Source organism: Vitis riparia, chromosome 14 (assembly GCF_004353265.1).
Source record: "Vitis riparia cultivar Riparia Gloire de Montpellier isolate 1030 chromosome 14, EGFV_Vit.rip_1.0, whole genome shotgun sequence".
Lineage (NCBI taxonomy): Eukaryota > Viridiplantae > Streptophyta > Magnoliopsida > Vitales > Vitaceae > Vitis > Vitis riparia.
In genome coordinates this window covers 20,600,305-20,615,691 of record NC_048444.1, presented here as the reverse complement: position 1 = coordinate 20,615,691, position 15,387 = coordinate 20,600,305, and the positions used below count along the sequence as shown (strand labels likewise).

The 15,387-nt window shown below is 34.2% G+C and overlaps 3 protein-coding genes across 3 annotated transcripts in view; 2 read left to right on the top strand and 1 right to left on the bottom strand.

Annotated features, from left to right (window-relative positions):
- Nucleotides 1-1,837: 1,837 nt before the first annotated feature.
- LOC117931019 (pentatricopeptide repeat-containing protein At1g62910-like) lies at nucleotides 1,838-4,467 on the top strand. Its single transcript, XM_034851861.1, has one exon. The coding sequence runs from the start codon at nucleotides 1,897-1,899 to the stop codon at nucleotides 3,646-3,648; it is 1,752 nt and encodes a 583-aa protein (XP_034707752.1). The 5' UTR covers nucleotides 1,838-1,896; the 3' UTR covers nucleotides 3,649-4,467.
- A 4,909-nt stretch (nucleotides 4,468-9,376) lies between these two features.
- LOC117930180 (putative pentatricopeptide repeat-containing protein At1g12700, mitochondrial) lies at nucleotides 9,377-11,950 on the top strand. Its single transcript, XM_034850674.1, has one exon. It carries the CDS (start codon nucleotides 9,859-9,861, stop codon nucleotides 11,614-11,616), a length of 1,758 nt encoding a protein of 585 aa, XP_034706565.1. The 5' UTR covers nucleotides 9,377-9,858; the 3' UTR covers nucleotides 11,617-11,950.
- A 943-nt stretch (nucleotides 11,951-12,893) lies between these two features.
- The window catches only part of LOC117930181 (ankyrin-1), a 49,623-nt gene continuing 47,129 nt past the window's right edge, over nucleotides 12,894-15,387 (bottom strand). The window contains exons 9-12 of the mRNA XM_034850676.1: nucleotides 15,128-15,229; nucleotides 14,211-14,381; nucleotides 14,022-14,101; nucleotides 12,894-13,351 (exon numbers count right to left, since the gene is read on the bottom strand). Of these exons, the coding sequence (XP_034706567.1) occupies nucleotides 13,297-13,351; nucleotides 14,022-14,101; nucleotides 14,211-14,381; nucleotides 15,128-15,229 (408 nt within the window). The 3' untranslated portion in view covers nucleotides 12,894-13,296. The remainder of the gene's footprint in view (nucleotides 13,352-14,021; nucleotides 14,102-14,210; nucleotides 14,382-15,127; nucleotides 15,230-15,387) is intronic.

Below are 15,387 nucleotides of genomic sequence, written 5' to 3'. Positions count from 1 at the left end.
CATTAAACCAATTAGTCACTTAACCATGGTTTGTTATCATCAAAACCCTATTAGGAGAACCCTTGGGCTAACAAAACCAATAAAGAATTTCACATCCCCATCATTAGTTAGTTGTATAGGACTTGTGGGTATGTTGGCATTGAATACATATTTCATTGAAATAAAACAATTCGTTTGATCTAGCTTCAGAATATGATGGACAACCCTTAATAACTCTTTATATGATATAGTTTTTGGGACCTTAATGCCTTTACCTATACTTCCTTCGAAATAGAAAGTATTTCCATCTCGTACCCATTCTCCTTCATAGAAAAACATTATTCCAACTTCATCAACCACTAAAATAACAAAATAATTCAATTATTGGCATCAACATACAATATTAGAATATTTTTTAGTTACATCATAGCATTACCATCAATAAGTAGGTATTAATTTTAAAAAACTCATTCATTATTAAATACATATTATTTCATTACACATTTATTTTTTTAATAAACAACAAATAAATAATATCATTAATCATCTTTACTACCTCAAATAATATCAATAATGCTATAGAAATACAATGTATATATAGTTATTAAATAAATTCAGATATTGTAACTTTCAACTATTTTAAACAATAAAAATATATTTATTTACTAAAAGATTGGTTATGTTGTAATTCATTTAATGTCAAGAGTAATTTGCAAATGATTCAACTCAAATTGAGTATAATTAAATTAAATAACAATAACATAATGTTACTATAAAATAACTATATATAATCTTAACTTACATCAAGTTCAACTTAATATACGTAAGGTTTTGGTATATAACTAAAAAAGATAACTTTATATATTATATCAAAACCATTATAAAAAAGATAACTAAAAAGATAACACATATATTTACATCTATATAAAGAACAAATATGTAAACAACACCAAAACCATTATAAAATTCCATAAGTTTATTACTTACCATCCTTTGATTTTTTCATATGAACAATGTTTCTCCACACTACACTTTTTAAGTTGATTGTTTCCTTCTTTTAACCCATTTTTTTCATGGCTGTAAATCATATTAAAAAAATTATAACAATTTTAAATTTATTTAAATATTTACTACATTTCATTAAATGTTTGAAAATATTCAATAAATAAAACATGAAAGAAAAAAAATATGAAAAATAAAAATAAAAATAAACGTATACTGTTTATCAAGTCATAACTTTAAACACTGTTTATCTAACCATAACTTCAAGCATTTTAAGTTGAAGAAATTTGAAGAGAAACTATGTGTGAAATTTGAATAAATGTATTGACAAAAGAGAAACGGGAATAATAGGAGAAAATGAAAAAAAAAAAAAAAAAAAGTGGAAGAAAGAATAAAAAAGAGGTGAATGGAGGAAAATAAAATTAGAATGGGAGGGAAAAATGAGTTAATATAGCTTAGGGGTATTTTTATCTAAATTGGGCCATTTTGGAGACTATTAAAAGTGGGGAGTTAGTTTTACAATATTGAGATATTTTTGTCCCTTTTAATCGGTTATCCCTAAAATAAAATAATTTATGATTTTATTATAAAATTATTATTAATGTTTTACTAAAAACTATTTATTTTTTAATTTATTTGTAATTATAAAACTTTTTTTTTAATTTTAATAAGACTTGAATTAAGTTTAATAATATTATATAAATTGAATATTTAATGTTTTTATAAAATCAAAACAGAAAAATTATTTTTTAAAAAAACTTATCCAAACAAATTTTTTATTTTTATTTTTAAAAACTATGTTTAAAACCAACTTACCAAATACCCTTATTACCGGGTTTTACCTTCAAAATGGCGTGAAGTTAGGACAAGGAGTCAAGCTGAAGCTGTACAATTGAAATCCCCGCGACGACGATCATGATGAAGATAATGACAAGGGCGACAGTGGCTTCTTCTTCTCCTGGTTCCGGTACATGCATGCTTTCTCTTCCTCCCCATTTCTTGTCTTCATCACAAAATAACTTTCATTCCAAATCCCTTCATTTTAATACCCTCGATGATGCCCTCTCTTCTTTTCATCGAATGCTTCATATGCATCCTCCTCCCCCCATCTTTGAATTCGCTAAACTTTTAACCTCCATCGCTAAAATGAAACACTACTCCACTGTGCTTTCTCTTTCCAAGAAAATGGATTCTTTTGGAATTCCACCTGATGTTTACACTCTCACCATCGTCATCAACTCTTTCTGCCATTTGAATCGGGTGGACTTCGCTTTATCCGTTTTAGCCAAAATCCTCAAACTTGGGCATCAACCCGACACCGCAACCTTCACCACTCTGGTTAGGGGGCTCTGTGTTGAGGGTAAAATTGGTGAAGCCCTCGACGTGTTTGATAAAATGATTGGGGAAGGTTTTCAACCCAATGTAGTCACTTATGGAACTCTGATGAACGGATTATGCAAGGTGGGCAACACTAGTGGCGCCATCAGGTTACTTAGGAGCATGGTACAAAAATGTTGTCAGCCTAATTTAATTGCTTATAACACCATCATTGATAGCCTTTGTAAGGATAGACAACTAACTGAGGCTCTCAACCTTTTCTCTGAGATGATCGCTAAAGGCATTTCACCTGATATTTTTACTTACAACTCATTAATTCACGCTCTGTGTAATTTATGCGAGTGGAAACATGTCACAACACTGCTCAATGAAATGGTAAAGAGCAAGATAATGCCAAATGTAGTTAGTTTAAATATAGTGGTGGATGCACTCTGTAAAGAAGGAAAGGTCACAGAGGCACATGATGTAGTCGACATGATGATTCAAGGAGGTGTGGAGCCTGATGTAGTTACCTACACTGCATTGATGGATGGACACTGTTTGCGATCTGAAATGGACGACGCAGTTAAAGTATTTGATATGATGGTTCGTAATGGCTGTGCGTGTACTGTTGTCAGCTATAACACCTTAATCAATGGTTATTGCAAGATTCAAAGGATAGATAAGGCCATGTATCTCTTTGAAGAAATGTGTCGACAAGAATTGATTCCTAACACCGTGACTTACAGCACTCTTATACATGGCTTGTGCCATGTGGGAAGACTCCAGGATGCAATAGCACTTTTTAATGAGATGGTAGCTTGTGGCCAAATTCCAAATCTTGTTACTTACAGCATTTTATTGGACTATCTATGCAAAAATCATCGTCTTGCTGAAGCTATGGCTTTGTTGAAAGCTATTGAAGGCAGTAATTTGGATCCAGATGTACAAGTTTATAATATTGCCATTGATGGGATGTGTAGAGCTGGTGACCTTGAAGCTGCAAGGGACCTCTTTTCTAATCTTGCCCCCAGAGGTTTGCAGCCTGATGTTTGGACTCATAATATTATGATCCGTGGGCTTTGTAAAAGAGGGTTATTAGATGAGGCAAGTAAGTTATTTAGGGAAATGGATGAGAATGGTTGCTTGCGGAATGGTTGCACTTACAATACAATTACCCAAGGACTTTTACAAAATAATAAGACATCAAGAGCAATTCAACTTCTTGAAGAAATGCTTGCAAGGGGATTTTCTGCTGATGTGTCCACCACCGCATTGTTGGTGAAAATGTTATCTGATGATGGATTGGATCAATCTGTAAAACAAATTCTATGTGAGTTCGTGCGGTAAAGAGTTATGATATTCATCAACTCTAAATATGAAATTTTTGGAGGGTCTAACTCTTTCTTGTAGTTGGGTAATTGTTAATATCACTTGTAAGTTACAGTTACACTTGTGTATAATATTGTTGCAACTTTTATAATTATTTGTTGTTCTCTCAGTACAGTCAATATTTTCAAAACTGTAGTATGTAGGATATTAGTGATAGCATTCCTTTTTGTCTTGCAAAAAGCAAATGTCAAATCTGAAGGATGTCATCTTTTGTTATATTTTATCAGCAGATTCTAAAATTATAAGATTTTTCTTTAATGAAGGATGTGATATTTTGTTATGCTTAATCAGAGACTGATATCTCAGCAACCTTATGTATTAGTTAGTCAACATTGTTTTTATACATGTGAACACATAAATGATTTTGATATGTAAATCTAACTTGCTTTCCTTAGTCTTACTCAGGTAAATAATGCATATATTGGGGTAATACTTTCCTCTCCTCCATTCTCTATCTTTCTTTCTCTAGCTTCAACCTACTGACTATTGATATCAAAGGTACTCGATGTAATGGTGCTTAATTGCGATGCAGGTGCGATATTCATTCCTCCATATGCACAGAGAATATCACAAAGATCTGGTGTTTATTTATTTATTTTTTTAATGCAGGCACTAGATTCATTCTTCCATATGTTCAGAGAATATCCAGGGAACTCCTTTTCTTATTCTATATCTGGGAGCTCCCAAAGTGCAGACCAGAAAATTTGGACCTTAGAGTTAAAAGTGTATCCTCAAACATGTCTATGTTCCTCATCCCTTCTTGTGAATATTACTTAATGCGGGTTTGTTTCCTACTTTACCTCTTTGCTTTGTCTTGTAGTACCTTGCATAATGCATGCTTTATTATGAAAAACCCTGATACCTACCTATCAAAAAAAAAAAAACCCTGGTAAGTTATAACCAGAATTTGGCCTTTGTTCTCCGTCCTGGCATAGGAGTGTATCTTATACTTTGTTGCATGTTATATCCAAATCCCTCATCTAAGGAGCCTATTCTTTTAGGATATGAATGTGAGTGCGATGATGAATGTGAAACAATGGGTAATACTTTAGTTCCTTCTACTTGTGTGGTGCTTTCACATTGTCAACTACCTTGTTGCTTGATAAGAGATGAGGATGGAATATGAGAGACATCCAATAATGTCGTTACTCATCCTAGTCCAACTCAAGATGTGGACAATTGCCTATATAATAGGTTAGATGGTAGTGAGATTGTGAATAAATTAATTTTATGCTTTGTGCTTAATTAGGGAAAAAAGATGTCAAGTCCTCATATTTTCTGGCATTTAAGTTGAACTTGAAAAGAAATTGGTGTAAGGTTTATGTTGAGAGTATGGATGTTTTATCTATTTGTTTTTGTTATTTTCAGTGGGGGGTATTGTTGTGATTGCATCTTTTTAATATAAATTGATAGAAAAAGGGAGAAACCTACGCTCTCTTCCTATTCTGTACATGGAATTAGCAGCCAGTACCTTTATGGGCAACATGGAAGGGGTCTCCTTTAAACATCCAGCCATATTTTTATTGCTATATTCCATAAGCCTTTTCTTTGCAATATCATCAAGTTCTTCCAGTTCTTGTTTTGGACCTTTTGCTTGGGGCCCCATTTTATGGATATCCACACCTAGCCCCTTGTGATAGAGATCAACTCCTACCCATATGGTGTCTGCTGCCTTCCTGATGTTGATCAGTTCTTTGGCATCAAGGTAATGGTTTTTGAGCCTGACAGAACTTAGGCCTTCATTTACGCTCCACATAAAATGTTTGATTGGACATTTGCCAATGTTAGGGAGCGCGACTGCACCGGTTGTTGGTGTCACAACAGGATAAGCCCAACAATTAAGAGGCCCTTCATAATCTAGAGAAGGAACTTTATCACTGTCAAATGTTTCTACTCCTTTGAATCCTTGTGAAGACATGTTTCTCCAGCAGTTTCACGAGATAATTTTTGCTGAGTCTTTTTTCGTATATGTATCCAACAATCAGTAGCATTACAATTGCTCTCTGTGATCAGCTCAACCAGATCTTCCTCTCCTTCAAGATACAAAACATAAGGGCTTAAATCCAGCTTCAGATTGGGCTGCAACTCTGACCCAGATTCATTATTGGAAATGCTGCTATTCTGTTTGAGCTTCCTTCTTGATTCCTTGCACCAGAAGGAGAATTCCAACAACCGGCGTGCAAAGATGGAAATGAACCTCACTGCTTTACTCACCAACACTATGCCTGTCTGCATCCTGATACAGAAGTCTGCAAGTAGGTTTCTTGTGTCATGCAAGTTTCCTACAGAGCCAACTATGGATTGGTAAACCTATTGGGCACTCTCTCCACTCTACCTTCCTCTGGATCCAGTATTTCTTTACCTTGAACTCATCTTTGGAGCTTTTTTTCCCTTTATTTGGACATCTAAAACTTATGTCAATGAATCATCTAAAAATGCTGGGCCAAGAGTACCACTCCCACTGCAATAGTCTGACCAATGAGAATTGAAGTGACTGAAATCAGACTCACCACTGCAAAATTTGAAGGACCAGGGCATCAGCCAAGATCGAAGCCATGCTTCCACACATTGTAGCACTCAGGCGACAGAGTGCCCCAGAAGAAGTACATGTCACTGAGCGCCCTATCACAAATTGGGGGCAGCAGGTATGAGCCGTGGTCCAATATTTCATTAGGGTCTTCTCAGAGTTTCTGAAACACAGATATGTCTGTTTCGTTGGAGCTTTCTACAGCTATTTCATATTTTTTGTCGTACTTAAATTCAAAATAATGCTTTGTAGTTGGAACAATAAGAGCAGAGAAGCTCATGATCAGTAGCACGATGAACATCACAAAAGCATCTTCTTTCCAGAAAACGTAAATCCCGCTAGTTCCCATTGGGATGCAGATGTTTACCACCAGGGTAATCTCCAGAATTCCCATATGGAAGCATTACAATACTCCAGAATGATGGAAGTGCGGTCTGAGTATGATATTGAAGCAATGCAAAAGGCAGATGACCTTCTGTCCAAGAAGGAGAAAGAGATGTGAGATTTAGTAGCCGAGCTTGAACTTTATAGGAAGAAATTCTTGGATCCAACAATGTTGGAGAATATATTGGAGCCATCTTGCGATTCAAAGGCAGGAGATACTAGAGTGGAGCATTCAGCTGCAAGCCATGTTGAAAATGATGTTGATGTTCCTAGCAATTTGGGTTACTGTGAAACCTAAAACTATGGAAGAGACTGATTAGCCTGTGTAAAATGATATTTCTGTATCTAGAGGAAGCCCACAAGCTGAAGGACATGTTATGTGACACCTCGAACTCGGAGGCTGAGGGTATCACGGTCACTTCACATATCAAATTGAAACCAAAACTGAAAAAAAAAATCTCAAAAAAAAAAACCTTCTATAAATCATAACAGAAGAGAATCTTTAAGTCAAGAATATTAAATAATCAACTCAAAATCCTTTTTTATAAAAGCACTCTTCCAATCTTGACCTCTTTTTTTATGGATAGTACTTGTACCTGAAAAGGAAATAATAGAGAAAGGTGAACTTGACGTTCAATGAGAAAAAAATAATTCAATAAAAAGGATCAAATATAGCACAAACTTAAATATGAAAGATCACATCTTTATAAAAAATATATATATTAATAAGTAAGCTCATTTAATTTAATAATTTAATTTACTTTTGCGGAAAAATTCAACATTTTCAATTTAAGGATGCAACAACATATACTTTATATAATCACTTCAATATTCAAAAGCATTTCATAAACAAATCTTTTTTACTTTGGTCTACACACAACAATACTACTATGCCCAAATAGTAGGACTTACACTAGGTGACTAGCCTCAAAATTGTTCTTCTTACCAATGGATGGAACAGTTTCTAATCAATGGTATACCAAAAGCCAATAATACCCTTATCGATTAGGGTTGCATTGGATCACTACCCTCACCAAGGGTAATGAAGGTCAATAATTTATCTCTTATTGACTAGGACCACGGATAACTAGAGTCTCCAAAGTCATTATAATAAATTAAACGATAAAATTCACTTGTAAAATAATAAACAAACCACTTGATATTCCCAATTTATTTAATTAAGGAACAAATAAGAGCATATTTAAGAAAAATTATTACTTAATCAACTTTAAAAAATTCAAACATTTTGATACTTCTATAAACATATGAAAAAATAGATAGAGGATTATAAAATGACTTATTGAATTTTTAATTTTTAACCCTTATCTGAGTTGGATAAACCCTAAGGAATAGAGTTGCAAAAATTTCCTATGAATCATCACTTCAGAGATTTAAAGAAATCCTTCAAATTAAAGTTCTTATAATTATTATACTCTAAGTATACATTTATTTATTATTTAACCTCATACCAAAATTAGATAAATTAATATTCCTCTCGGGAAATATTCAATTTCCATTACATATGTTAACTTGTTTTTCTAAATAATTACTCAACTTTATTTCTCAAGGAATTTTAGCTTAATGTTTTTCAAGCATCCAATCATCCAAATAATTTATTAAACTTTTATTAAGATTAATTCTTCTATACCTCAAAACCACACAAAAAAATATTTAACCACCCCAAAATTTTATTTTCGTAATTAATTAAATTATGACTTTAACCTAAGGTTGGGGGTGTCAACGCCTGGTCAAAGATCAAAATTGCTCGACCCCCAACAAAAGGTTTAGAATGCACCCCCGTCTCCACTAGGGCAAGCTTGCCTTTTGATAAATAATATGCACTAAAATATATATATATATCAAAACTTAGGATATAAATAAAATATTAAAAAAAAAAACACTTTAAATAACAAATTAATTATAACTATTTTATAATTAAATGAAAATTTTTCATTTAATTGATTAGTAAAAATATATCATAATTTTATTCATAGTATTTTTAATATTATTAATATATTAAAAATTTATACATTTATACATTTATCATCATTTATTTTATAATATATCATAATTTTAATATTAAATAGATTTTAAAATTAAACATATTATAATCACATATCACAATATTATCATCAAATAATATTTTATATAATTTAATAATCAATGTACACTTACTAAATTTATATTTTTTATTAACATGTACAATATTATATATATATATCAATTTATTTGAAAAAAATAACTTTAAAATGTCTCATATGTTTTTAATTTCATTTATAAGAGTCTTATTTTATATTTTTATAAGTTTTGATCAATTTTAGGTCTATAGATATTTTGTATCAAAATATCCACCAAAATATATTATAATCAAATATCACAATATAATGATAAAATAATATTTAATATAATTTAATAATCAATATACACTTATCAAATTTATATTTTTTATTGACACATATAATATTATATACATACATTAATTTATTTAATAAAATAACTTTAAAATGTCTATTACACTTTTAATTTCATTTCTAAAAGTTTTATTTTATATATTTATAAGTTTTGGTCAATTTTAGGTCTACCGATATTTTATATCAAAATATCTACTGATATATCTTTGATATATCCATAAAATTGAAATACCGATATATCCGTTATTACTGATATTTTCATCCTTATTACGTATTGTCAGGAATACTCTCCTCTTCTGTAAAGAAGATATAAATGCTCTACTGGAAGTTATTTTTTATGGTTGGGACTTAATGAATGTTGTGTTTCCAAATCTCTAGTTTTTGTTTGTTTATTTCCATTGCCTTTGGCATATACTGATACAAAAGTTTTCAGTTGAAACATCACTCTTGCCTGCCTGATCTTGTTGGTTGGAAAATGTTGTGTTGTCCCTCCACTGATCTCTGCTACTATGAATGTTACCTTTTCTTTCTCGTATATGGAGGACTACTGTTAGCAGGGTGCACCCTCTCCAAGTTTGTATAGCTACGAATGCTGCATATGTGATGGTTCTTACTTCAGTTGATCATTGTTCAAACTATTTGGAGAGATCACTTTCCGATGAAGGAGATTATCAATGACATGAATGGAGTATATGCTTTCTGCAGCCAAGCCAGCTATTTCAAAACTATGGTTGAAGATTGAAAGGGCCCCTCAACCTAGATATACAACTCCTAGCTCCAGACCCAGCAGGCTTGGATACTTGAAGCGAGGAGTAAAGCTGAAGCCCTAGAATTGAAGTACCCGCGATGAGGAAGATGAAGATGAAGATGCTGACGAGGCCTTCTTCTTCTCCTCCTGGTTTCGGTGCATGCATGCTTTACCTTCCTCCTTATTTCTCGTCTTTATCGCATAATAGATTTCATTCCAAATCCCTGAATTTTAATACCCTCGATGATGCTCTCTCTTCTTTTAATCGAATGCTTCATATGCATCCTCCTCCCTCCACTGTTGATTTTAATCGACTTTTAACCTCCATTGCTAAAACGAAGCAGTACCCCACTGTGTTCTCTCTTTCTAACCAAATGGATTCTTTTGGAATTCCACCTGATGTTTACACACTTAACATCCTCATTAACTCTTTCTGCCACTTGAATCGGCTGGGTTTCGCTTTCTCCGTTTTAGCCAAAATCCTCAAACTTGGGCTTCAACCTGACACCGCAACCTTCACCACTCTGATTAGGGGGCTCTGTGTTGAGGGTAAAATTGGTGATGCCCTCCACTTATTTGATAAAATGATTGGGGAAGGTTTTCAACCCAACGTAGTTACATATGGAACATTGATAAATGGGTTATGCAAAGTGGGCAACACTAATGCCGCTATCAGGTTACTTAGAAGCATGGAACAAGGAAATTGTCAGCCTGATGTAGTTGTCTATACCCCCATCATTGATAGCCTTTGTAAGCACAGACAAGTAACCGAGGCTTTCAACCTTTTCTCAAAGATGGTCGGTCAAGGCATTTTGCCTGATATTTTTACTTACACCTCACTAATTCACTCTCTATGTAATTTATGTGAGTGGAAACATGTTACAACACTGCTTAATCAAATGATAAATAGCAAGATAATGCCAGATGTGGTTATCTTTAGTACAGTGGTGGATGCACTCTGTAAAGAAGGAAAGATCACGGAAGCTCATGATGTAGTCGACATGATGATTATAAGAGGTGTGGAGCCTAATGTAGTCACCTACAATGCATTGATGGATGGACACTGTTTGCGATCTGAAATGGATGAGGCAGTTAAAGTATTTGATACGATGGTTCATAATGGCAATGCGCCTAATGTTATAAGCTATAACACCTTGATCAATGGTTATTGTAAGATTCAAAGGATGGATAAGGCCCTGTATCTCTTTGAAGAAATGTGTCGAAAAGAATTGATTCCTAATACTGTGACTTACAACACTCTTATGCATGGCTTATGCCATGTGGGAAGACTCCAGGATGCAATAGCACTTTTTCATGAGATGGTAGCTCATGGCCAAATTCCAGATTTGGCCACTTACCGCATTTTATTGGACTATCTATGCAAAAAGAGTCATCTTGATGAAGCTATGGCTTTGCTGAAAACTATTGAAGGTAGTAATATGGATCCTGATATACAAATTTATACTATTGTCATTGATGGCATGTGTAGGGCTGGTGAACTTGAGGCCGCAAGGGATATCTTTTCCAATCTCTCCTCCAAAGGTTTGCGTCCTAATGTTCGGACTTATACCATAATGATAAATGGGCTTTGTAGAAGAGGTTTATTAGATGAGGCAAATAAGTTATTCATGGAAATGGATGAGAATGGTTGCTCACCAGATGGTTGCACTTACAATACAATTACCCAGGGACTTTTACAAAATAACGAGGCATTGAGAGCTATTCAACTTCTTCAAGAAATGCTTGCAAGGGGATTTTCTGCTGATGTATCCACTACGACCTTATTAGTGGAAATGTTATGTGATGATAAATTGGATCAATCTGTAAAACAAATTCTAAGTGAGTTTGTGCAGTAAAGAGTGGACTTTTATGAAATGAGGAGGCATTGAGAGCTATTCAACTTCTTCAAGAAATGCTTGCAAGGGGATAGGTTAGTTGTCATTGATGTCCTTTGATGTGGATTTCATTTAAAGGACCTTAAACTGATTGTCTTGTAGAAATGGTATAGGCAATGATTCAAATAATTCATGGGTTACTGCCACTGGTGTTACTTGAAGCAGTTTGGTCTTAGGTTTGAGCTCACTTGGTTGCACTAGAGCACCCATGAGATTTTACAACTTGTATGTTATATATGTATGGTAGATCTTATTATACATTTAGCCAATTATTTACTGATGGTTGAGCTTAAAATGATTTATCTTTGAGGCAAATGGTGTGAGGTATGGTTGATAGGTTAGTTGTGATTAGTACCCATGATCAGCAGTTTGCTGGTAGCAATTGGAGACCAGAATACGTGGGTTCCAATATGGCAGTGTGTTAAAACTGATGTTTAGTGGCCTAGTGTAATATACTTAACTGTAGAAGAAAGGCAGATGTTCATTTCCAAGCTTCTTTTTTTATATATGGTTTGATCACAGGTGTATCCGTTTTGAAGATTGGAATAGGGGATGACAGAGAATGGGAAAATCCATTTTATTTTTATCTATTGTTGTGTTTAGTTGACTGATTAGAAATAGGCGTAATAAAAACCGAAACCCACCCATGTCAAGGATTTGGGATTCCTCTTTCCCACAATGTGTATTATAATTCACACACTCATTCTCATTCCTCTTTCCTATTCCGTATTCCCAAGGAATGGGATGTAGTAACAGAATAACTAAAATACAAAATGAGAAAATACTCATTCCATCATCATCCATGGCATCCCGACACAGTTGACACACCTTTTATCTGCAGAGTGCTGAGACCATGAAGTCAAGAGATCCAATTTTAGGCAGCAGAGGCCCCAGCTTGCTAATTTTTGAGGACAAATGCATTTTTCAAAACCTTTCATCCCAAGGGTGCTGCCAATGTTCCTTTTTTAAGAGCAACCCTGTTCTTCCTGAACATGCTTATCCATCATTTTCTGTAGTATAGTACATGTGGTAAATATTTACAGAACCAAAATACAACTATATGCCATCTGAGCATAGGATGAACATCACTTTTCTTTTTTCTAATTAGTTGCTTCAAATAGAGCTGCTAAACTAATCAAATTTCCATCCCAGGCCTCAACCCACCTGCCTTATAAATAATAAAGCTAACAAGGTCATGAGACACCAATACTTTATAGTTCAGCATGCAGATGCAGCAATTTGGGGGTAAAAGGAGGACGTTTAATTACTTGGTAAACACCTTCACAACCACAGCCTCAACATAAATTATGTCTGCAATGACTTCAAAGAACCATTTTATGAGGGAAGTGATTTCAGAACTTTCTGTACATGTACCCTTCCAGACAATAAAAACATTTCCATCAGCCAAAGATGTTCTAAAAACACATTGGTTTGGCCATTCCTTTTGGTTGACAAAATTACAACAAATGCACCTCTTCCCCTAATTTCCTGCACAATACATATTCTACTGGCACCCTATCGATCTAATAACAGTACATATAACCAGGCCAGAAAACTCAAATGAGATCAAAACTGTCAACCTCTCATCTATTTCCATCCTTCCCCACTCATATCTGCAAAACTCTGCTCTGCAAAGCACCACTATGGTTTTTCCTGATCCCTAGCATGAAACTTCCGCCCAGCTTCAACAGCTTCCCTGAAAACATTGCAAGGCAAGAAATTAAAGAGCATAAAACCTGAAGGCTGATACATATATATAAAGCTTTCCCAGTTTAAAACTACTACAAAATTGAGCAACTCGTTTCTCTTTTGGCTAGTAAGGTCAGAGGGCTTAATGCAGAGGCCAGTTGTAAGCTATCAATAAGCCATGATGACACAATATAAGTGATCTCTTATCCACTTTATGAGATATTAAAGGTACACTGATCCAGGATGCTGGTTACTGTTGGAACAAAATTGCTAGTTGCTTCTTTTGTGAATTTGGAACATTTTTGGCAAAAGTGTTCCCAATTTGATTATCAAAATGTCTCGAAATTTTGCAATAATTCATGAGACTTGAGTTTACCTCAGTATTGGGTGATATCCATAAAATTTGTGAATATGCAAATAATGTTCATGATAACCACAAATCCCCACATACACCATGTAATTTGAAAGTGTCCACACTCCACAATAACAACATACTTCCCCACTGAATTTCAAATAAATCTTACAACACTCTCAATGATCTAGATAGTAGATTACCATGCATACGTGTCCAAAACTGATTTGAAAAAAATGTGTAGCACAAGGTCAGGCTGTAACATAGGCCATTCTAAATCAAAGCCTAGTTAAACCCAGAAAGAACACATGTGTTTGATGAAAACCTGAATGCATTTACAAGCTCCTTATTTTCAGGGTCAAGCTTCACGCCCTCATAAAAGGAATTAGCTGCTTCATCAAACTTCTGCAATAAAAGGAGTAAAGCAAACATTATGTCAGATGATATAAAACATATTTTTCCTTCTATGCTTTGAGTAGAAGGCAAAAAAATAGAAAAAAAAAAAAAAACATGCCAGCAATAAACGCAAAGCTGCTCCTTCCCGGTAACAAGCTTTTGACCAATCTGGTCGTAGGGCTCTACAGGCCTTTGCATCATCTAAGGCATGTTCAGCTTGTCCTAGACGGATCCAACAGAGGCTTCTATTAGAGAGCAAAGTGGCATCAGTAGGATCAACATCAATTGCCTGTAGTACATCACCATGCACCAATTAGATCATAATTCAGAAACATTGTCAATTCGAAATGCTTCAAATCATTTATTGCCAATTTGTTTTTGACAGGTAATATTCAACTTCCCTCGCCCCCTCCTAGGATTCAAACCTGGAACCTGCCATATTCCCATTCCTTTTTTTTTTTTTAATGGGTCTGTTCAGCCTTTGCCTTGATTAAATCAAACCTCATTCACTACTCCCAATAACAGCAAGCAAAAAACTTCACACATTTTTAAAAACCTCCTAACCCCTCAGTCATCAAAGTTTCAGAAACACAATCTACTCCAGTTTCAAATCCAGCAATTGAACAAATATTCTTCTTACTGCAGATAGCTTCCACTATGCCCACCCTCCCTACATTAAGATTTCAAATGGTTTCTATAGTCTGATGTGCTTATTCTAAATAGTGAATTCAATATCAGCAGAACGCTGGACCTTGGTCTCTGTCGTAAAGTTTATCTAAAAGGTAATATTTTGCCAGGTGTGAAGGAGTTGTAAACTTAAAGTTTTCATTTTTCTAATACGTACTAGAGACGTCTGCAAAGATGCTTTATTTTCTAACTCTTTGCACCATGTATATATAAACATCTCACTAAGAAATTTTTGGGCTTAATTGTTTTTACATCTAATGAGCTTGTCTCAAGCAAGAGTTTAATCAAATTGGAACCTGATCTTGCAAGAGAATTGAAAATCAAACACAGAATGGACAAAGAATGTACTTGTGTATAAGCATCTACAGCCATATAATAGTCCTTTGCTTTAAAAGCATCATCTCCTCTTGATTTTGCTTCTGCTGCTTTCTTCTTGGCCTCAGGTGATACCTGAATGGTTTATCAAACATTTATGAGTGTCACACACATTTCTAAACAAATAGAAGAAAAGAGAGAGAGAGAGAGACAGACAGACAGACAGACAGACGGAGAAAAGAAGAAAGGAAAAAATAAAGTGAAAAGAATAGGAAAAGAAAAATGTCCCCTAG

Excerpts from the sequence above, each read along its gene's own strand:
- LOC117931019 (XM_034851861.1), top strand. The coding sequence starts at position 1,897 with ATGATGAAGATAATGACAAGGGCGACAGTGGCTTCTTCTTCTCCTGGT.
- LOC117930180 (XM_034850674.1), top strand. The coding sequence starts at position 9,859 with ATGAGGAAGATGAAGATGAAGATGCTGACGAGGCCTTCTTCTTCTCCT.